This window comes from Notothenia rossii, assembly GCF_949606895.1.
Source record: "Notothenia rossii genome assembly, chromosome: 6".
NCBI classification, from domain to species: domain Eukaryota; kingdom Metazoa; phylum Chordata; class Actinopteri; order Perciformes; family Nototheniidae; genus Notothenia; species Notothenia rossii.
This window is the reverse complement of record NC_136909.1, coordinates 86,470,760-86,495,759: the sequence shown is the minus strand read 5'-3', so window position 1 is coordinate 86,495,759 and position 25,000 is coordinate 86,470,760. Positions and strand designations below refer to the sequence as shown.

General features: G+C 42.0%; 1 protein-coding gene across 1 annotated transcript in view; it reads left to right on the top strand.

Moving 5' to 3' along the window:
• Positions 1 to 4,453: 4,453 nt before the first annotated feature.
• atrnl1a (attractin-like 1a) overlaps positions 4,454 to 25,000 on the top strand; it is a 243,179-nt gene continuing 222,632 nt past the window's right edge. The window contains exon 1 of the mRNA XM_079687044.1: positions 4,454 to 5,208. Coding sequence (XP_079543170.1) covers positions 4,982 to 5,208 — 227 coding nt within the window. The 5' untranslated portion in view covers positions 4,454 to 4,981. The remainder of the gene's footprint in view (positions 5,209 to 25,000) is intronic.

Genomic DNA, 25,000 nt, shown 5'->3' with positions numbered 1-25,000 from the left:
TTTCGATAAATCAAAAGTGATCTGGGAGGAGATTGGGGGATTTGGAGCGCTGCTGGGGTGATGTAATGTCTTTAATCAAATGCACTTTAATGCGCTCAATGTTCAAACTATTGTGATCAATATCTCAAGTTCTCTTTCTCAGCCAGCTGCAATAAGATCCCTCTTTCTTCCAGTCTTTCTTCTGATTCTATCGTCCTCTCGCTCGCTGGATGTTTTCGCGAGCCCTCGGGGAACACAGATGCAAATCTTGGCTTTGTTTTATCCAAAAGAACCGCTCGACTCCGAAGTCATTCTTTGTGTCTGTAAAGCCTTCAAAGTGGAATAAATTAAGAAGACAGTTGTGAGGGGAATCAGGCCTCTGCTGGTTTTAAAGTTCTGTCATGTCTGTGTCTGAATCTGCTCCAGAAACTTCAGAAATACAGAGGATGGTCGTGCACTTTATGAATATGTTCCCTTGTTAATCTCCACAGTAAACAGTCCCTGCACGCTTTCACTATTCCCAGCTCATGAATAGATAAAGATAATATTTGAGCAGTGCTCTAATGGATCTATTAAAGATGTCTTTTGCTGGTTTTCAGAGCATTTTCTCCCAGCAGGAATGAACATTTTGCTGCAGTTGTATTAGCTATCATTTCCTGTGGTTATGCATTCATTATACAAACTGTGTGTGTGTGTGTGTGTGTGTGTGTGTGTGTGTGTGTGTGTGTGTGTGTGTGTGTGTGTGTGTGTGTGTGTGTGTGTGTGTGTGTGTGAGAGAGAGGGTCTAAAGGCCCGGACACACCAGGCCGATTATCGGCGTCGGTGGTCGTCAGGCCGACGATGAGCGTCGACAAGCCCTGCTCAGATTGGTGTGTCCCGCACCGTCGGGTCTTTTCAGCCGGGCCGACGCCTTTTCGGCCGAAGTCCGGCCAAAGGCAGTCGGCAAAAGAAATCACTCTGATTGGCTGTTCAGCTAGCGAATCAGTGCATGAGAGGCGAAACGGAAGTGAGGGACCCAAACAAACGATTAAGAAGGCAAATGTGAGATTTCATTGAACTCCAGCTCTCGACACAGGTTGGGGAAAGCCCCGTGAGCTTCTCTCTGTAGAGGGAAAATGGAACACGCTATTTGTTGTTTGTTTATATCACGCAGTCTGTTCTTCTTCTCTCGGTTATCACGCAGTCTGTCTTCTTGTTGTTGCCTCTTTTGGATGACGAATACACACTACCGCCTCCTGCTGGTGAGGAGAGTTATTGCCACTCACGCATGCGCAGTTTCTACGTGCGTCTTGGCCGTCGCCTGAAGTCTTTGCGGTGTGTTCCAGTGCGACACATGGCCAAGACGCAGGAGACACAGAGACACGAGGCGACGCAGCTGTCGGGGTCCGTCTGTGTCAGTTCTTTGGTGTCAGCTTGGTGTGTCCGGGCCTTAACATTACATTACATGTCACATGTTAGACGCTTTTATCCAAAGTGATTTACATACTCAATACTGTAGGCAATCCCCACAGGAGCAATTTGGGGTGAAGTGTCTCAGGGACACAACGACATGCTGACTGCAGTGGGGTTTGAACCTGTGACCCCCTGATCCGAACACCAACGCACTAGTCCACTGCGCCAAACGCCTCCAGAGAGTCTAACATGTTTTTTATAGACTGCAAAATTGGATTCTGGTATTACTTTAGTATTTGTGCGGCCTTGGAGAGAACTGAATATCCACTGCAGGAATTTCAAAGTATTGCTATTTACTTGAGGGTTTTAAAAGGTCCTTGAACAAATACAAATCCACCAAACTATTACTGCAGGTAACAACAAGGCATATAGGACCATCAGCTAAAGGAATGACACACATGCTGAGGTCCTTTGGAGCTAAACCACAAACAGTTCACAGTTCAAGAAATACTAGATAATAATAGACATTGACATATCTTGCAAAACCGTTTGTAATGACCATATGTCTTTAAACAAGAATAAGAAAATGATGATACTATCACCAAAGTATTCTCAGGTCCATAAATTACTGTAATACAATTCATATCACATTTTATTAACAATAAAACAGAATTCATTTTATGCATTCACATGGTCTTGTATCATGATTGTCTCCATAACATAGATACGTACGTATATGTTTTTATGTTGTTTCAGTTTTTTTTTTACGCTGTTCTAAATGTATTCTCTGTAGTGATCACTGATTGACATAATTCACTCATGGAACTACGGGTTGGGGGTATTGTTCCGCATGGACACATATGTTGACTGTACCTACTGTGTGCCCTCCTTTCTTCTTCCCTTCTCTTCCTGGGCTTCGACCCGACAACATGTGTGTTTCTGATGCTCAATAAAGCTTTTTTGAAAACTTAGTACCTTCGTTACACCGCCTCCGCCTCCCGTCTCTCGGCACTACATTGGTGACCCTGACATAAGTCTCGCAGAAGTATCCGAGACTGAACCGAACATTGGCAAAAACCGCTGTTTTTCTCAAACTGCCGGAGATTTTTGGAGACGTCTGTGGCTGCTCCGTTCGCACCGACTGAGCCTCGTTTCGCCCTCCGCGGAATGACCGATGACGACGCACGCTATTTCCACATCGTTTCGGCACTGGGAGACAGCAAGCCTTTCGACCACATGGAGACGATACACGACCTGCTAGGTACGGAAGAACCCCACTTCTTGTTCATGGGAGTGTTTCCAGACAGCACTCGCTGACACGGCTAGTGTTGAGCCCCGTGCTTTAGCCGAAGGAGCTGACCGGTTCTTCCTGGCCGCCCGGCGTTTTACCCTTGAGGTGCTGGCCCCGTCACACAGCGGCACCTTCCCTGGTAGAGGCACGCCACCTAGCAGAGGCTCCGAGGCCGACGATAACGTCTAACGGCTAATGGCTTACAGCTAACGGTCATCGACAACGACTAGCGGCTAACGGCTAACAAAGACAGATAACGGCTAGCAGCTAACGACGACTGACAGCTAACGGCTAGTAGCTAACGGCTGAATTCTCCATCTGTTAACGTCCAACTGTTAACCCTTTTTTTGTGGTGCCGGAGAGGAGGTTCAACCAAGTCTGGTCGACCTTGTGTGGACCCTCTCGCTGCTTCACCACCTCGACTGTGGTTTCGGACGTCGCCCCGTCTGACCCCGTCTCCCCTCGCCTCGAGAGTTTCGGACGTCGGCCACGCTTTGGGACCCTGTCCGGCCTCTTCCCTCGCCTTGGCAACAGCTTCGGACTTTGCCCACGCTTTCATCTGCGCCTGGGTGGCTTACTTCTGGACCCTGCCTGGCCTCTCCTCTAACCGTGGCTAACGGTTCGCCTCTACGGCGGCTTCGGACGTCGCCCCGTCTGGTCCCGTCTGGCCCCGTCTGGCCTCTCCCTTGTCCACGGCTCCTGCCTCCCGGGGATACCACTCCTTCCTCCCGAGGACTTTGTGCCCGCCGTCGCTGTGCCCTCGCCTGCGGCTGGGCAGCGCTCCTTCCTGCTTGGGACCATCGGGATATTCACGCCCGTCCCCACGTCGCAGCACAGCGACCCAGCTTTCTACGGTTGGTGGATGTCGTCTTCATTCGCCACGACGGCCCCCTGCGGCACCCTTACGGCGGCCCGTTCCATGGCCCGCCCCCACCCCCCGGTGGGGATGCCCTCGTTGGGGCCCCTGCCCGCTCCTGCGGCCCCCTTCCGACGGCCCGTTCCATGGCCCGGCCCTCGCCTGCAGCCCCGCCCTCCTCGGCCCCTGTGGTGCTTCCTCCCGGACGCAGGGATTGTGTCCATGGTTGAATGGGGGGGCTTGTGTGGTGATCACTGATTGACATACAGTAATTCACTCATGGAACTACGGGTTGGGGGTATTGTTCCGCACGGACACATATGTTGACTGTACCTACTGTGTGCCCTCCTTTCTTCTTCCCTTCTCTTCCGGGGCTTCGACCCGACAACATGTGTGTTTCTGATGCTTAATAAAGCTAACTTAGTACCTTCGGCGTTACACCGCCTCCGACTCCCGTCTCTCGGTACTACATCTCTTTATAAATCTCCCTTGTTTTCTGTTTTTTGACAAAGGTGAGTGGCCAAGATGGTTAAAGTCAAGGAATTTCTTTATCATGACCCATAATCTGTCTGTCTGTCTGTCTGTCTGTCTGTCTGTCTGTCTGTCTATCTATCTATCTATCCATCTATCTATCCATCCATCCATCTATCTATCCATCTATCTATCCATCTCTCCTGTTGCATTCCTTTTTGAATTGAGTGCATCATAAATAAAACACATGCATGTTCCATCAGAAGTATTTCTTCTGTTATTGAGTCATAAGTATCTGCTGAATGCTTCAGGTGCATAAACCGTGCCGAGGTGTTTGTGTCCCTGTCTTTGTCTCCTCTCCTCTGCAATTTAAAGAGTGCTTGTCCCTTTAAAGAGTGCCTGGCCCTTTAACCAGCAGCGGGTCGTACTGCTCATGCTCGGGGCTTTGTGCAGGAGTTTCCCCGTCACAAACCAGCTGTGGAGCGGACAGCGACAGCAGCCAGAGTCCGGAGAGGCTGTCTGTCGCATCCTGAGGGGGAACACACACACACACACGCGCGCGCACACATACCTTTGTCTGGCTGCACATCCAGGCATCCAGCTGCAGGATCTTCATGGTTTCACCGGGATTTCATCTGTGGATTACAGTGTGTTTTTGACGTTGAGAAAGCAGCATCACGGTCACGGTGTTTATTTACATCGGTGGAAGTTATCTGGAGACTTGTGGGGAGGCACAGTAACACTGGGTTTCTGTGAAGGTGTGTGTGTCGTTTTCACGGATGGATCCGGCTGGAAATGCATTTGCAGTGTTTTTTAAGTGTTGCCATCAAAGTTTTATCTCTTTGTTCTGTCCTGCAGCTTTCTTCACACTGCTAGGCATGTTCACATATAGTGCCTAATTTGTGTAAAGGTGCTCCAGTGTAAAGTGACATCTCGTTGTTTAATCCAGGGCTGCTATTTATTTACGTTTAATACATACAATTCCGTCCATCATGGGTGATATCGGAGGATTACATATCTGCACCTGGAGGAAGGAGTCCAGAAGGAGGATTTACCTGGGATTATTGGTGCTGCTTCACCTCGTGGTCCTCTCGGAAGCCTCCTCGGTGTCCAAGTCCTGCGAGAAAAGCTGTTTTTCAGGGAAGTGCATGAACGGGAGCTGTGTGTGTGAGCACGGCTGGGTCGGAGATCAGTGCCAATACTGCCAGGGGAGATTCAAGTAAGTTCTTAATTGATATACATCTGCCAAGTGCATGTGGGAGTTTAAATATGTGGGTTTTAAGATACATTTTCTCCAATGTAGCTTAATATCATTGATCTATGGAAGAGGATTAGGGACACATGAGATAATTTGTTTGGGATGTGACTGTGATCAGAATTGTGAGATTAGAATCAGAACGTTTTACGGTGGCCCTGAAGTGCAAGTCAAAACAACATTTCAGAAAACACTTCAACATTTCAGAAAACACTACAGCATTCCACAAAACGCTACAGCATTTCAGAAAACACTTCAGCATTTCACAAAACGCTACAGCATTTCAGAAAACACTTCAGCATTTCACAAAACGCTACAGCATTTCAGAAAACACCACAGCATTTCACAAAACACTACAGCATTTCCAGGGTTGGGTTGTAACGGAATACATGTAAAGGCGTTACGTAATCAGAATACACAAATCAAGTAATTGTTTTCAGCTCGCGTTACATTTGAAAAACGAGTAATCTGATTACAGTTACTTTCGTAAACCTGAAGTGAATACATTTTGGATTACTTTTTGGAATTATTGGTGGAAAGATTTCCTCACAACATTTAATATTCATTACTAAAGGTACAGCCGAATCATAGCGAACAAAACCTATTACCGCCGCAGATGGACCAAAAAAGGGTGTGTGTGTGTGTGTGTGTGTGTGTGTGTGTGTGTGTGTGTGTGTGTGTGTGTGTGTGTGTGTGTGTGTGTGTGTGTGTGTGTGTGTGTGTGTGTGTGTGTGTGTGTGTGTGTGTGTGTGTGTGTGTGTGTGTGTGTGTGTGTGTGTGTGTGTGTGTGTGTGTGTGTGTGTGTGTGTGTGTGTGTGTGTGTGTGTGTGTGTGTGTGTGTGTGTGTGTGTGTGTGTGTGTGTGTGTGTGTGTGTGTGTGTGTGTGTGTGTGTGTGATGATTCTGAAGGTAAACACAGTGAAGGCGGTGCGTGAAAGGCACTGCGCGCTCCTCTTCAGAGACTGAGTTAACCCTCCCGCTGCCTCCTGGTGCTGCAGAGATTTCATGAAGTGAAGGAGGTTTCCCTTCTATAAAACAGCTGTTGGCAGCAGACTGAGTGTCACGGACATGAATACATAGATCAAGGCAGACTGGTGCACACACTCTCCTGTTTTGCCAATCCGGTGGTTAAACAAATATAGCTCTACACCCCTGGCCGACATGTCCTTAAAATGAAGTCCGAGTTCGACATTTTAATTCATGTCCTGCCAACACTGGCAGGACAGAAGGCGACACGCCCGTTCTAAGCCGTGTCCCTCACTCCTCACATCCCAATCTGCATCCCCAAAAAGTTTATTATGTTTTTACATCGTTTCAGATGTTATGTTTCAGTTGTGCTCTTGATAAGCCTTTAAAACAGTAAAAACACGTTCCGTTTCCTTTTGATTTTTGTGTCTCCTGTTCACCAAAACATACCATCTGTGATGGAAAAAGAAAGTAATCCAAAAGTATTCTGAAAGTAATCTGATTACGTTACTTTTTTAAGACACGTAACTGTAAATGTATTCGGATTACTTTCAGAGCCATGTATTCAGTAATCAGTAACTGATTACATTTACAAAGTAACCCTCCCAACCCTGAGCATTTCACGAAACACTACAGCATTTCAGAAAACCTGTATCTGCTCCTTCCACACTCAGAACAACGTCATACAGAAAGAAATAATAATAACTTTTGCCCAGTTTCTGAACAGATAAGAGGAGCTGTGAGCTCTGTGTGCTAACAGCTCGCGGCTGATGTTTTGGGACATGTTGCGCTGTCGGGTGCTGACCAATCACGAAGCGTCATTTCTTGATTGGCAGCAAAACCAACCAATCACAGCAGTGCTTCTCTGGCTGGCTCTGTCCAATCACAAACAAGAAGAGTTCTCCCGGCCTAAAGGAATACCGTTTCCGTAAAAGTTGAAATGTTGAAGTGTTTTGTGAAATGCTGTGACGTTTATTTTTCTCATGTGGCCCTAATCCTCTAACGTAGTTATCTTATTGCTACTTTTGGGCTCTTGTATATTTTGTATTTGTGTCCTTAAACCTGTTTGACTGGCCCCAGTGAATAAGTATAGATGATTATATTTATCATCTGTGTCTTTGTTGAAGTGTAGGACTGCATGTAACCCTTTATTTCATTTTCCAATTCATCATTTGGTGTCTAAATTGTCAGAACATTTAGAAAAAATGTAATCCAGGTTTCTCAAAGTACACGTTTTGAATTAAAATGTCTTGGTTATCAGTCCAAAACCCAGACCTTCACTTTCAGATGTCGATGTACACAGAAAAGCCACAGATATCTCCTAATTTGTTTACATTTTTTGAATGAAATAATAGCCCCTAATAGTTGTTTTTATCTCAATTGCTCAATGGTTCTAGCTTTAGTGCAATCCTTTGGATGCTTCCTGGTTATGTTCTACGGTGGCCGACAGGTGCAAACGCCACAACAACATCTTTAACAACTTAAGGAAACAGACACAGCGTTTAGTAAAAGCTATCCAAGAAGCTGAAAACACAACTGGGAGACCAGGGGACACTAAAGAGTGACGCACACAGCTGGGAGACCAGGGGACACTAAAGAGTGACGCACACAGCTGGGAGACCAGGGGACACTAAAGAGTGACACACACAGTTGGGAGACCAGGGGACACTAAAGAGTGACGCACACAGCTGGAGACCAGGAGACACTAAAGAGTGACGCACAGAGCTGGGAGACCAGGGGACACTAAAGAGTGACGCACACAGCTGGGACGGAGCTCTTGGTGACGTTCAGGATTATAAAGCTGGACAACTGTCTCTGTTGTTGGAAACTTCCCTAAAATGTGTTATGGTCTTATTTTAACAATGTGGTCACATGACTCCGCATGTTTCCTCAAGTTGGAGATGCTTCTTCATGTGTTTCCACAAGCTTTTTGAGTAGTGTGTTTGCACCATTTTGCCACTGCAGTATCCAGAATATATGAGAAATAAAACAGATCCCTTGTTTGTTTTTGTTTTTAAATAGCTAAAACATGTCTTTATTTGTATCCGGGTTGCTGTATCAATAGCTGAAATCAGCAGCACATATAAACACATGATTATAGGTCACGGATGCAGTGTAGATAAGTGCAGGAGAGCTCAGGTTCAACAGGTTCAATTCAAAGAGTGCAAAACACTTTTTCTAAATATGACAACATGTAATTTTAATGGCCAGACAGCAGCGTGAGCCGGGCGAGCGGCTGTCACTACGCTACACTTAGAAAGCCTGCTGACTCGTAGATGCTCTTTAAATATAAATCAGCAGTCAAGAGTTGCCTCTGATATATCCTGAGATGTACTGTATTTGGCTTTAAAGATGAATATGAGTGGACATACTTTGTTAGTTTTAAAACCAGGAAGAGACTGAATATGCTATTCCAAAAGAAAGCTGCTGTTCATTTTAAGTGAATACTTTGTACCCGGCAGCGATGGTTAACCACACACAGACATGTCTCATCCAGACAGTCAAGTAAACATGTATTAGAAGCTTTTATCCTGTTTGTTATATCCCAACTAGAACCAGTATTCGGACACTAAAGAGGACATATTTGGCTCATTTTCAGGTGTATATTAGTATGTAGTGTCTCTACTTTAAAGAGTCCTCTCCTGCTGATGTTCAGGTGTATATCAGTATGTAGTGTCTCTACTTTAAAGAGTCCTCTCCTGCTGATGTTCAGGTGTATATCAGTATGTAGTGTCTCTACTTTAAAGAGTCCTCTCCTGCTGATGCTCAGGTGTATATCAGTATGTAGTGTCTCTACTTTAAAGAGTCCTCTCCTGCTGATGTTCAGGTGTATATCAGTATGTAGTGTCTCTACTTTAAAGAGTCCTCTCCTGCTGATGTTCAGGTGTATATCAGTATGTAGTGTCTCTACTTTAAAGAGTCCTCTCCTGCTGATGTTCAGGTGTATATCAGTATGTAGTGTCTCTACTTTAAAGAGTCCTCTCCTGCTGATGTTCAGGTGTATATCAGTATGTAGTCTCTCTACTTTAAAGAGTCCTCTCCTGCTGATGTTCAGGTGTATATCAGTATGTAGTGTCTCTACTTTAAAGAGTCCTCTCCTGCTGATGTTCAGGTGTATATCAGTATGTAGTGTCTCTACTTTAAAGAGTCCTCTCCTGCTGATGTTCAGGTGTATATCAGTATGTAGTGTCTCTACTTGAAAGAGTCCTCTCCTGCTGATGTTCAGGTGTATATCAGTATGTAGTGTCTCTACTTTAAAGAGTCCTCTCCTGCTGATGTTCAGGTGTATATCAGTATGTAGTGTCTCTACTTTACAGAGTCCTCTCCTGCTGATGTTCAGGTGTATATCAGTATGTAGTGTCTCTAATTTAAAGAGTCCTCTCCTGCTGATGTTCAGGTGTATATCAGTATGTAGTGTCTCTGCTTTAAAGAGTCCTCTCCTGCTGATGTTCAGGTGTATATCAGTATGTAGTGTCTCTACTTTACAGAGTCCTCTCCTGCTGATGTTCAGGTGTATATCAGTATGTAGTGTCTCTACTTTAAAGAGTCCTCTCCTGCTGATGTTCAGGTGTATATCAGTATGTAGTGTCTCTACTTTAAAGAGTCCTCTCCTGCTGATGTTCAGGTGTATATCAATACAAGTGCAACTAATCCCTGCAATCAGGCGAATATATATTTAAGCTTTGTATTTCAATGATCTAAAAACAATTTTTGTTTCTGTTCCGTCGCTAATTGTTTTCAATATAATTTCGTTGCGTGTTGTTTCAAGCTTTGATGCTGCTTTTGTTTGTTTAAAGATTTTTCTTTAGGAGTTAATTGGACCTAAATATGTTGAGTTTAATTTCCGATTGAAGGTATAATGGGTTCTTCTGTCAAACAGGAAATAAAAACATGCTTCTCACACAAGCAGTGTTTCAGTATTAGAAAAATGGACAGGATACACAAGCATTTCATGTAAAAGTGAGTAAATTAGATCTTATAACCAGAGTTGTCTTATATGTCAGCCCTACAATACATACTGCATGTGATCCATGTTTCCATAACAACCCCTCATACACTCCGGAGAGGATGACATTGCCTTTCTGGAAATCACCTCCAGTTTTATCTGCAGGAGTAAAGCCTGAGCGATGGCAGGACTTCAGTCTGTTTCTTCCTCTCCGGAGTATTGCATTGATCTCACAGTCGATGTGTTTGTAGTGAAAGCTGCTAAACAGAGCAGGACAACAGAGACACAACACGACAGGGACACCTTCTGTCACTGAGGCTGGCCGGTTAGCGTCCATTTAGGGCAGTTTTCATCCACACTTTAATGTTTTGCAAATCAAAAAGATGGGTTATCTGTTTAACAGTCTGACCGAACAAGACTCAGATCTATATTTGGACACATTTTTATTGTTTGAAGGTCTTTTTAAATACATACAAACAAATCCTTACATTTCACACTAATATAAAAACTATGGACAGTGCAATACGAGCGACTGAGTTGTGCAAAACACAGGCAGCGCTAACGACAGTACTGCTTGGAAATGGTTGGTACACAAGCAAATACAAGATTATCACATAACCCTGGAGTCATTTGGTGGTGTAGGGTGTACAAATAGATGGTAGAGGAGAAGCAGGCTTACGTTTCAAAGATTTCCTAGGGATGCATATCGTCGACTTTTTTACGATACCACTGAACGATAAAGATACTCAACCGATACATATCGTGATACTTTGAAAATGTATCATCCCACAATTACGCAAATGAAGCGCTTTACGATATAGTTAACATGTCAAATGAATATTACATTCAATTGTGGGACTTCTTGGAGCTTTTACTACTGAACAAACAATGAAAAATACATTATGGAATATCATTTATAACACCCGCCATCAGGTGTGCCGCGTGAATAGCACATCTTGTCAATGCAAACAGACCGTTATAACACCGTTATAATTAATGTTAAACCTGAGATTCGACTAGAGAACAAATAAATAATAGAATAATGGTCATGAGATCTCGGCATTGCACAAACTCATCTTTAAAATCAACATTTGCCTTCACTGGTGAGAGAAAACAAATCCCATCACAGTTCATTTGTGGGACTTACCTTTCTAGTATTGAACAAACAATGAAAAATACATAAAATATGAAGAAAAACGATTATGCAATCTAATTTATAACACCCGCCATCACGGGCCACGGACTCACTTTAAAAATAAAATGTAAAAAAAATGTTTTAATTTTAATTTTAATTTTTTGTTGTTGAAAGTATCGAAACCGGATCTAATTTCGGTACGGTATACCGTAGCCACCAGTAACCGGTATTTCGGTAATACCAGATACCGGTATGCATCCATTTTCCTCATAAAAACACAGACTCCCTGTCGTTAGCATGTTAGCATTACCGAGCCTGTAGGCTACCAACAATGCTATCTTCACCTCACTTTCACACAGATTAATATACAGTAGGGAAAGCACTGGAATTGTAAACTGTGTTCGTTATTCTCCCGTCCAGGAGAGAAGCTTTTAAAAGGAGACCAAATGGAGTCTCTGTGAAAGTTCAATTGGGTACTTTAATTAAAAAAGGCGCGGGTTGGTCACAAGCATGATATTGTTCAGTCAGACAAACAGCTGTGATCCGCTCCTCGTTAGGGAAGAGAAGCGCCCGATCTCTCCTCCGGTGCTGTTATATATCCTCTGCTGGCTCCTCCCCGCCAGCCGGCTCGCCTCGTCTCCAATGTCCGTTGTTGCATTTAAACAGAGGATTGGTTCTTTTCACATTCAATATGCTTAACACGCCTTTTCTCCTCATATTCTCTTTCATGGTTTTTCATTTAACACATTCTAAACGCTGTAATCAATACTCTAAAAAATACTTCTCGGCTCGTTTGGTTTCCGGTCATTCCGGATGTTGTCACATGCTACTCTCGTCTGTAAACAATAATGTATTCAAATAAACTTTACCTTCATTTAATATTCAGCATGGTAGTATCTCGACATCTATAGTTGTAGTGTTAAATCAGTAGGCTTCGGTTTGCACCACTCCATATAATTTTGCTACTAAATGCACCTCTTTAGGAAATCGTATATTAGCCACATGCTAAATGCTAACCGTAGATGACGGATTTTCAGAATAAAAGCTTAACTGCTTGTGCACAAGAATTTCTGGTTTTTCAGTATAAAAGAGCATTAAAACTGACGGCATGTTTAAACTACATTTCCCCATTAAAACATTGATTTTAATTTCTAACAGAATGGATATGTGGCTTTGATATGGCATTTAAAATATAATATTAGTTTTTGTCCTTGGGGGTTCAATGTGTTGTAGAGCTACGGGAGAAACACTGCTTTAGTCAGTGTTGTTGAGTCATGTTGCTAACAGACATGCTAGCTAGCTAACGTGGTCAGAAAACTGTCCGATCATGAATGAAATGGCTCACTTTAATCACATTATTAAAATCCAGACTCTTGAATCTTTCTGTGGGGCTGATTGCCTTTAACATGGTTCAATACTTTTTAAATCCAGACAACAGCAACACTATGCTAACCACGGAGGGCTATCTGTTAGCATGTTAGCATGTTAGCAGTTTCATAGAGTACCAAATGACAGTAGTCTTCTCTCAGAATGCACAATATTTCCAACATTTACACGACCTTCTCTGCTTTTATATGACTGCTTGGCTTGAATCGTAAACATGGGAATCTTCTTCCTCTCTCCCCATCCAGTCAATATGTCTCTGTCTCATAGAATTTACATTATATGGCGTCATGCACATAAAAATATCTAATCTAGGCTCCGGCTCAGTAATTGACCTTGTGTGAAGTTCAAGGTCTCCCTTCCACAGTTTTATACCCTCGTTTTTATAATGGTGGTGGCTTATTGTTTTTTATTAGGCTGTATTTTCATAGCCACATTATGGTAGGCCTCTGGAAACCAGGCTGCTATATTTTCTGTTAATGTGTTTCTGTTATGGATCCGGATGGTGTGTGATAAACCTATTGAAATGAAGCGAAAATGAGAACAGATTACTGATGCATTCTTGTTATAAATATATTTATTTATTTTATTTATATTTACATTTCTAACTTTAAATCCCTATGTTTGTATAAATATTTATACTCAATTTTTTATTTATTTCCTTCTCAAATTGATCAAAAAACCCAATTTCCACTGTGTTGAATACACTATGATGTCCTTTCTATGTATTGTATGAACACAGGCCTTTGTATCAAGCTTGTTTTTTAATAAATCTTCCAGTAATCCATTTGAAAAACATCTACCAGAGGATTGAGTGTTAGACAAATCTCCCTGTCAACATCTAATATTGTAGAAACACAACTGTCTTCATATTTATTTTAAGGACTAAAGAGAGCATGCTTCAATATCACTACTTTGGCCACACACACACACACACACACACACACACACACACACACACACACACACACACACACACACACACACACACACACAGAGAGAGATCCAATAAAGAAGAGATAGGAGTAGTTGTGTTTGTCTATTGATTTAAGGTATTGGTGCTGTGTGCAGTTTCCTTGCTCTTAGTCTAACTCTTTGTTTTCTGACAGCGTTCTCTCTTTGTCCCGACCAGATAACGCCTCGCTTGTTCCCACTTACAAAGGCAGAAATCCCACAAAAGCAACACGATCTGAATGAGATCTGGAGGGTAAAGGGATGATGGTGAGATTACAGGAAGACTGCTAGCATCCCAAACACACTTGACTTTAAAATGTAAATATTTGCTGAATTTAAGGAACACACTTCCTCCGTCTTTATTAGTAGCCTACTACCCTCCCTTTTTATGTATAAACAGTCTTTATCTGTTTATACTAGTATATTAACAAGAGGATGGACGTAGACTATCCTGCTGATGTTCAGGTTAGTATGTAGTGTCTCTACTTTAAAGAGTCCTCTCCTGCTGATGTTCAGGTGTATATCAGTATGTAGTGTCTCTACTTTAAAGAGTCCTCTCCTGCTGATGTTCAGGTGTATATCAGTATGTAGTGTCTCTACTTTAAAGAGTCCTTTCCTGCTGATTTTCAGGTGTATATCAGTATGTAGTGTCTCTACTTTAAAGAGTCCTCTCCTGCTGATGTTCAGGTGTATATCAGTATGTAGTGTCTCTACTTTAAAGAGTCCTCTCCTGCTGATGTTCAGGTGTATATCAGTATGTAGTGTCTCTACTTTAAAGAGTCCTCTCCTGCTGATGTTCAGGTGTATATCAGTATGTAGTGTCTCTACTTTAAAGAGTCCTCTCCTGCTGATGTTTAGGTGTATATCAGTATGTAGTGTCTCTACTTTAAAGAGTCCTCTCCTGCTGATGTTCAGGTGTATATCAGTATGTAGTGTCTCTACTTTAAAGAGTTCTCTCCTGCTGATGTTCAGGTGTATATCAGTCACCCATTCTGGAATGGGTGGTATATCAGTATGTAGTGTCTCTACTTTAAAGAGTCCTCTCCTGCTGATGTTCAGGTGTATATCAGTATGTAGTGTCTCTACTTTAAAGAGTCCTCTCCTGCTGATGTTCAGGTTTTCCTTAAGTAAAGAGTACTTCTTCCAGCTCTGTCTGGCGGTTTGAAACATCAGCCGGTCTAACGCAGTTCATCAAAGTGAATCTATCTGCTGGAGGATTTCCGAGTTTGAAGAGCTGCATTAATCTCACTTTGCCTCTTGCATGCTAAGTGCAGACAGAAACGCTGGAGGCCAATGTGAAATGAACTCACACTCATCAAACAATTTGAGTCATTATCTCCAGACAGATATGCAGAGGGAGGTTCTGGAAAACCATATTGATGATGCTAATTGATATAAAAATAATAATGAACTAAAGCTGCTCGCACCTCTTCGCTTTTTGAATGGCTCTATATTTTATATAGAATTTTATATTTATTTATAATTTATATTTTTATATTTTATTTCAATCAGAAGTTCTAATTTTTCTGATCCATTCTCTGGGAGGAGTTTGTACAAGTTTGATTAGATTGCACATTATTTAAAATAGCAGACCTAGTTGGCCGTGGCTAATGAAAGCCAATTGAACATATGTTTGGAATGATAAGAGCAATGTGTCTGTGAATATTGGAGAAACTATATGTGAGTATTAAAATAAATAACCTCCCGTTTTGACCTAAAATGTTCTCATTGTTTGAGCAATCTACTATTCCTTCACGATTAGAATTACATTTGACATAACAGGTGATTATTCCATCCAGGATTAAATGTTTTTTCGCTCTCCTTTATAAAAAGTTCATAAAGGTTTGCCTAAAATACAGGGAAATCGCACATTTTCCAATATGGCCGACTTCCGATTGGTCATGGCTAATGAAAGCCAATATGAAATATGTTCCCAATGATAAGAGCAATGTGTTTACCAAATTTCGTGAATAATGGAAAGACTAAGTGAGTAGTTTGTCGTGTATACATTGCCAAAAACGGGACCTTCTCCATTGACCAATCCTCGTTTCAGCAATTGACTTTTCCCTCCTAAAATCGTACATTTGACAATATGGGCGACTTTCGGGTGGGCGTGGCTAATGAAAGCCAATTTAAAATATGTTTGCAATCATAAGAGCAACGTGTGTCCCAAATATTGTGAATATCGGAGAAACTATATGAGAGTGGTTATGTCACAGGTAAATCATCAAAAACAGGAAATTCTCCTTTGACCAGCGACCGCTTTTTTTAAGCAATGAACTATTCCTTATGCTTAACTTGCACATTTTCCAAAATGGGCGACTTCAGGTTGGGCGTAGCTAATGAAAGCCAATATAAAATATGTTTGCAATGAAAAGAGCAATGGGTGTACCACATTTCGTGAATATCGGAGAAAGTATTTGTGAGAAGTTTGACAAATGTGGCTCTCAGGAGAATCTTGCATTTCACTCAAGTCCTGGAACTTTCTACGTACTCTGAGTGACTCTCTTGTTTCTTACTGAGGTAAAGCCATCTTCCAGTGTGTTGTTGTTGCCTCTCAGACAGCTGGAGCCGGGTAAGCTGTATTTATCACTCTGGAGCCGGATAAATGCACCGACTCAGACTTCAGACTCTGCACGACGTCAGTCTGCTGCAACGTAATCACTCAGACCTGTCCATTCTTAAAAAATAAATACATCAAATACTATTTTTCTCTTTTCCGAAATAGGATTACGGTTCCAGATTAAAGCCTTCCACTACATGTCTGATTTAATCTGTCTTCTAATACTGTGAGCGCAGTTTGTTATGGTGGAACAGAAATCCTATTATATGACATTGGAGCCCATTATGGTTCCCTTCAGCTCTACATCACTTCTGCTGTATGTGAGGCAGCAAGATGGATGATACGTAGAATTTCTCCTGTTGATTTATGTGTTTAGAAAACAGCAACCTGCTAGTTTAACTGTAATAAAGCCTGGGAACTTCAATCATGAACAATGTTAAGATCCAATGGGATTTTATTGCTTGTTATTAACATTTCAAATAAGAAGTGGGCAATACTACGGGGTCAAATGAAGCTTGTATTTGCCCATACAGTAGTTTATTATTGCTATAAATGACCATTTTAGAGATAAGGTCTTTGAGCTAAATTCTCCATTTGGTAATGACCCAATTTAGTCTCATCTATCAGACCAGTCTTGACTAATTGAGCATCTCAAGGAAAACAGTTTGTGTTAGATATATACAAATATGTAATTACTGTATGTGATGCACACTGTGCCAATAAACATATGATGTGAAAGCTGGCAAACACCACATCCATTAGCATGACATTAGACAACAGCAGGTGTTTGTTTTGGTGAAATGCCTGAAAGAAATCAAGTTCATCTAAATGGCTGCATCGCTATAACATAACGTACTTTGGCGCTCATTCAGGGTTCAGGTTGAATTCATTTAAACATAAAACATTATTATTTAACCTTTCTGCAAAACACTGTATCATGTGTAATGGCATTCTCTGTCTGAAACCAGAGCCCAGTGTGTAGGAGAGAAACTCCCTCTTGAAAACCCCAAAAAGCATAATTTAGGTCCAGTTGTGACGCATTTCATACACATGTACTGTAGGGCTGCAATCAGGCGGTATCCTGGATGTTTGGAAACATGAGTGTGTGTGTTGCCAGTTTTCAATTTGATAATGATATTGCATTTATTGCTATTCAATGGCTTCATTTCCCACCATGTACCTAACACTTACCTAAGCATTTTGACTTCTCACTTCTTGTAATTATTTACAATTTTGTAGGAATAATTGATATTGCCTTTTTAGAACTGTTTTGGTATTAAGTCTCTTAAAATGTCCCGCATGTTTCTCATTTACGTGCCAAAATGTTGTGGACAAATCAAACCTTGAGGCGGATGTTAGGAACACAAACTGTGGCAAGTAAATATTTTGAAGGCCTCGAGACAAGATTAAAGACTTGACAACTACTGGATGTTCTTCTAAAATAACACAACACGATATCTGGGAACACACTCATTACCTTAAGAATAAATAATGAATATGCGTGGGCAGAAAGAAGCCATTCAAGGACAAAACAACAGTGTGAGTGTTACAGAGAGAGACAGGCCGAATGGAGACGGACAGAGTGCTTTCTGACATTAGAGACATCATCCACTGACACTGTGTGTGTGTGTGTGTGTGTGTGTGTGTGTGTGTGTGTGTGTGTGTGTGTGTGTGTGTGTGTGTGTGACAATGTGTGTGTGTGTGTGTGTGTGTATGTGAGACAATGTGTGTGTGTGTGTGTGTGTGTGTGTGTGTGTGTGTGACAATGTGTGTGTGTGTGTGTGTATGACAATGTGTGTGATTATGTGTGTGATTATGTGTGTGTGTAAGCCTCAGGCAGTGCACAATGATGACACAGCTCGTGAACTGAAGTTGCCACCATTGTCATTGTTGAAGGGTGTGTGTGTGTGTGTGTGTGTGTGTGTGTGTGTGTGTGTGTGTGTGTGTGTGTGTGTGTGTGTGTGTGTGTGTGTGTGTGTGTGTGTGTGTGTGTGTGTGTGCGCCTTGCTTCGCTCTAATGATGTCAGGATTAACACACACTGGACAGATGGCCTTCCGATGCCCCTCCCTCCACTAAACATTCACATGCTTTCTCTCTCTCACACACACACACACACACACACACACACACACACACACACACACACACACACACACACACACACACACACACACACACACACGCATTATGAATCATAACCCCCTGAGTTTCTTCCTGAGGATGTCACAGTATGAGAGAGATCAGCTATTTATACTGAAATCCAGAACATTGTGTGTTTTTATTTGCATAGTAAGTTGATTTTGTGCTCGTGAGAAATACCCGGATGTAAACTAGATTAGCAAACATTTCTGAGTGTGATACATGAGTTTACCGGACTGACTGAACTGCCCCACAATGCATTGCGTCCGTCCAATGGGAGTCTTCACACTGGTAAAATAATAGCTAGAAATGATGGCGTTGGGAGTGAATTTTTAATCATTCGTCACAGATTAGAAGTACTGTTGTTAGTAAACCATCACATAAACAACAACACCGACACTTATGGGCAACATGTTCTTCTTTATGAGTATTATTACTGCCTGCTACTTCGTATTTGCATTTAAATACTGTGTCATAAACCTGTAAAATATATCGTTTTATACTCTTATCTCGCTGCTATCACCATGTTCCAGCTATACTGCTTCTACTTTTTCTACCTTCAATGTACACACTTATTTTTATGTAATATTGATTTATATTTCGTCTCTATATTTACATTATACTGCCCCTTCCTTTTGCTGTAAAGTTCCCCTCTGGGACGAGTGTGTAAATGGTGAAGTGCAGTAAACACATTTAATGTTTCTCTTTAGAGCGGATCATCGTACGGCTGCGAGTGTTTTCCTTTCTATTTTAGCTGCCTAAATGTCGGTGTACTGTAATTACCATCTGGACTATTTTGAACTCTTGTTGTTCTACGGTCCATTTCCTTTATGTGCTGGAGTTTACCACCGGCTGGTTTTGAATCAGGAATGTCACTATGAGTATTAGGAAATGACTTTTCACCGGCTAATCCACTTAACAAACCCTCTTGGTATTCTGTCACCCTAAACCTCTTGTGGCCAGTGGCGTTTTCTCCTGGAGGCCAAGGGAAGCCAGGCTTCCCCTGTTTTTTCGGATTGTAGTTATCATTTTAATAAATAAATGAAAACACTTCGTTTAGTTTCGGAAATTCTTTGTTGTGTGTTGCTACCGGCCCGTCTCTCCCCCATTCTCATTGATTATTTTACAAAGAGTGAAACAGCGCCCCTCTAGATGTTACGGTGAAACAGTAGATTGCACTCTCTGTTGCGAGAGGAGGCCAGCCGAAATTTGTTGTCCTTGGTGAAAAAAAATGGGGGGATTGACCAATCAGATGAGGCTCACGTCATGCCCCTGCCAACCTGTGATTGGTCAGGGCCATGCCAAGGGAAGCCAGAGGCGGCTGGCTTCCCTTGCCTCACAATCCAATCAAATCGCATCAACTTAGTGGTGCAGTGACGCGTCACAAAAAGCGGAAGTAAGCTACGCTCGGTTTCCCTCGACAAAATAGCAATGGGATTTCTCCATAGGATTTTGGAAAATAGCTTGAAAAAAGGTCAGTGGAAAACGAACCTGTTAGGTAAATGCACGTTTTGTTCAGTCGGATAATATCCACATGTCTACCCTACTTTTATAATTTTCGAATCATAAATCTAATCGATAGAAGATAGATAGCGTCACTGCACCACTCTCACTGCCGTTAGAAAGTAGCAAGCAACTGAAGCAAGTGCAATTATGGAGGGTGGAGATTTGGAGTATTTAATCAAAAATAATTGTACTAAACTTCCGCTGCAACAGCAGCAACAACAAATACAATCTGATGACAGGCCAATGCCCAAACTGGAGCTGTGTACAGCGAGGAACAAAGGAGCGAACCGGATGTAAAACGTTAAAGGTCTCCTGATTTAGTTTGTGAATGAATGCTTATTAGAGTTTCGGCTGGAGAGTGCGTGCGGACCTGTCGGTCAGATAACAGGCGTGTGTAAGTCCTGCATCTGTATGATACAAATGTGTGTAAAATGATACCGTGCGCTGTAATCACTCATCTGGTTATGTTATTACATTGACCACCACACACCCCCCCCCCCAAAAGAAAGGACGTATTATTGGCTTCCCCTCATTTTTTCCCCACGCCACGCTACTGCTTGTGGCCTCTTCACAACAAAAATGACTTTGAAAGAAAGCTTTTATTTTGTTGAGCCCACACACAAAGCTTGCATTGAATGTTTTGTATGTGACGAAGAGTAAGAGGAGATGGCTTTTCACCTGCTGACTCACTAAACAAACACACAGATATAGTTATCTATATCCGTCATTTTATGTCACCTTAACCCATTGTGGCAAACACATTTAATTTGAGAGGCTTTTATTTTGGCGAGCAAACCCAGAAAGTATGCATTAAATGTTTGAGAGTGAAAGAGAGTGCTTCTCTCCATCCTTGAGCTTTAAACAACCAAACAAGTGCAGCTTTATTAACTGTGTGTGTGTGTGTGTGTGTGTGTGTGTGTGTGTGTGTGTGTGTGTGTGTGTGTGTGTGTGTGTGTGTGTGTGTGTGTGTGTGTGTGTGTGTGTGTGTGTGTGTGTGCTGACACTTTTCTACAGCAAAAGTAATTTTTCCTGGCAGAGAGCATCTCTTGGGTTTCAAACCTTCCTCTCTGTTTACTCTCTCCTTTTTCTCTTCTGTTATTCTGTACACACTTCATCTGTCTCACACACACACACACACACACACACACACACACACACACACACACACACACACACACACACACACACACACACACACACACACACACACACACACACACACACACACACACACACACACACACTCACACACACACGCTTTTCAGGCAATCCACCCAGAAAAAAAGCCATATTCCCCTCTCAGCTCCAAACTGTGTTTTCTCACATATGAGTTCATCACTGAAGCATGTGCCGGCTCTGCTTGTGTGTGTGTGTGTGTGTGTGTGTGTGTGTGTGTGTGTGTGTGTGTGTGTGTGTGTGTGTGTGTGTGTGTGTGTGTGTGTGTGTGTGTGTGTGTGTGTGTGTGTGTGTGTGTGTGTGTGTGTGTGTGTGTGTGTGTGTGTGTGTGTGTGAGCTACACGTGGTGGGTGTGTTTGCAGCGAGTCCACATCCGGGATTATTTGTGTTCATGTCCGGTTGTTTGCCCATGTTCTCTTGTTACGCCGTCCTCTTTGATTTAGTTTTCCTTTTTATTTCTCAGACACTTTCTCTTTGAGTTGTCTGTCTCGTGACGGCATCAAAGGGGACTTTCACATGATTGGTTCAAGAATTCAAACTCTCATGGTGTTCAATTTCACACAAATGCCTGATAGGATAAACCGATGGAAGTGATGGCGTTTTAAATCCAAAAGGTCGACTTCACTGTGACCTATGAGGTTATTGTCCGGCCATTATTCTAAACCACATCTCAGCAAAAATAATTAAGAATTTTAAAATGAGATCAGACACTCAACTGGTGACACTGACTCTTCTTACTTACCCGTTGGAAATGTGTGTAAAGCGTTCACATTTGAGCATTTGTAGCTTCTTTGCAGCAAGCATTGTCTTCTAGTGTGGCTTTATATACCATTACAATCAGCTTCATTAACACAAACAAAGAATCGTCTTTCTCTAAATGAACGTAAACACTTCTCACTGCAGGACAACAGCTTTTGTATGTAGTGTCTTAGTGTGACATGTTTCCATGCTTTAATGTTCAAAAAGCTCTTTATTTTCCTAATACTGTCTGTGGAAGGAACTTGGATTTTAGCCTTTGTAGACCATTTACATAGGGTGACCAGACGTCCCCGTTTTCTGGGGACAGTCCCCGTTTGTATTGGCCTGTCCCCGGTTGAAACTGTCCTCGGAAATGTCCCCGTTTTTTAATATACGTTAAAAACACATAGCAAGGTGAAATAAAACGTTTCATGTCAGAAAACACTGGGTAAACACAGACTGTGGTCAAGCCAGGCCGCACTTCGGAAAACAAAGTCAAGCCAGCCCGCACGTTGTATTGCGGTGCGCGAATATCCTATGCATTACGGTAGAGGCCTGTAAAAACTGCCTTCAAAATAAAAGCGTTTACTTGGTCAATAACGAATATACCTAAAAAACACACCAAACATATTCATATATACTGGAGCTTAAATTAAGAAATATGTCCTATATAATGTGATCAATAATAATTTAAAACAAACTACGTATAACTACCACATTATAACTGAGTGAATGTAGAGTGTAAGTATACAGTTATGAAGACATATCTGACGTTTCCACTGGGTGACTAATTTCAATTGATGTTGACGCCATCTCACAACACTCCTAAAATAACTTTCTGAAGCACAATTTAAAATGTATGCTGTTTAAAATCTCAAATTAGATCTATTGTCCATCTATATTTTGATTATTATTTATTGGAAACTGTCCATAATCAAAGAGTCATTCGAAGTCAATTAAATACTTATTTCACTTCAGGGTGTAGCAGGACACCCCATCCAGTCAATCAGAGAAAATCAGGACATTCTGATGTAGAGTTTCAAAATAAAATACTTTTGAAATCTCATATATGGGCTATCGTCCTTCTGTTTGTATCCAACAGTTCAAATGTTCCCGTTTTTTCTTTAACAGTGTAGAAAATTGGATATGTTAATGATATATTGACCGCAAAACTCAAAATGTCCCCGGTTTTAATTTTGAAAATCTGGTCACCTTACATTTACATGCACACAAACCTATTTAACACACTAAAGGGAAGGGAACACCCCAAAAAGCAGAATATTGCCTCTTTAACAGATCAGAGAAAAGGAGGAAGAAGTAACGTTATGTCCCTTCCTGCAGCTCTGGTCTCATCGTGCTTTTAGACGTTGTTAGGCACAGCGTAATCTTCTTTCAGATGCTTATGTGCTTTTGAGCTATAGAAAAGATAATTACCAGCAACGGCTACAGCCAGGCGGTCAAAAACATTACGTAACATTGCATTAAATCCATCTGGCAGATGCTCCGTCTAAAGCTACTTGCAATAATTCAACCTTTTGTAGAAAAAAAAGAGGGGCTTATTGTCGTCATTGAAAAATCAAATACTCCCTCCCAAACAAAAAGATCTGTGTTCACCGGTTTTAAAAACACAGACATCGTAATCTTTTTGGGAATGTATACAGATTACAGTGTTTTAGAAGAATTAGAGTTATGTCATGCAACAAAAGGAGTTGAAACAGGACGATGGCAGTATTATGTTTTCAATCTTAAACCCAAAGGATGCTCACTTTACTTTAAACACCAGCTCCCATATTCCTCAAAATGCTTTCTGTGCGATCTTTAGAAAGTGGAGAATTCTGTCTGTGAGAACTAATAGGCTAATAGTCGTTTAGAAACTCACATTTGGCAGCACTCTTCTGTTTTCTTGCACGCTCAAAAAACAGCAGTAACAACAAATACACACACTTGAGCGTAAATAACTGCAGTGGTGAAAAATAAGATGTGCCTTTATTGATCAAATATAGGTGAATAACAATTTGACACAGCTCCATATGGGAATATATAAAAGAACGAATGCCCATCTATATATTCATACAGAATTTAATGTGTGCCCGGGTGTAAATAGCATTGTTAGCTACGGACACCCGGGTGCAAATAGCATTGTTAGCTACGGACACCCGGGTGTAAATAGTATTGTTAGCTACTGACACCCGGGTGTAAATAGTATTGTTAGCTACGGACACCCGGATGTAAATAGCATTGTTAGCTACTGACACCCGGGTGTAAATAGTATTGTTAGCTACGGACACCCGGATGCAAATAGTATTGTTAGCTACTGACACCCGGATGCAAATAGCATTGTTAGCTACTGACACCCGGATGCAAATAGCATTGTTAGCTACTGACACCCGGATGCAAATAGCATTGTTAGCTACGGACACCCGGGTGTAAATAGCATTGTTAGCTACTGACACCCGGATGCAAATAGCATTGTTAGCTACGGACACCCGGGTGTAAATAGCATTGTTAGCTACTGACACCCGGATGCAAATAGCATTGTTAGCTACTGACACCCGAATGTAAATAGCATTGTTAGCTACTGACACCCGGATGTAAATAGCATTGTTAGCTACGGACACCCGGATGCAAATAGCATTGTTAGCTACTGACACCCGAATGTAAATAGCATTGTTAGCTACTGACACCCGGGTGTAAATAGCATTGTTAGCTACTGACACCCCGAATGTAAATAGCATTGTTAGCTACTGACACCCCGGATGCAAATAGCATTGTTAGCTACTGACACCCGGGTGTAAATAGCATTGTTAGCTACTGACACCCGGATGCAAATAGCATTGTTAGCTACTGACACCCCGAATGTAAATAGCATTGTTAGCTACTGACACCCGGATGCAAATAGCATTGTTAGCTACTGACACCCGAATGTAAATAGCATTGTTAGCTACTGACACCCGGATGTAAATAGCATTGTTAGCTACGGACACCCGGATGCAAATAGCATTGTTAGCTACTGACACCCGAATGTAAATAGCATTGTTAGCTACTGACACCCGGGTGTAAATAGCATTGTTAGCTACTGACACCCGGATGCAAATAGCATTGTTAGCTACTGACACCCGGATGTAAATAGCTTTGTTAGCTGCTGACACCCGGGTGTAAATAGCATTGTTAGCTACTGACACCCGGATGCAAATAGCATTGTTAGCTACTGACACCCGGGTGTAAATAGCATTGTTAGCTACTGACACCC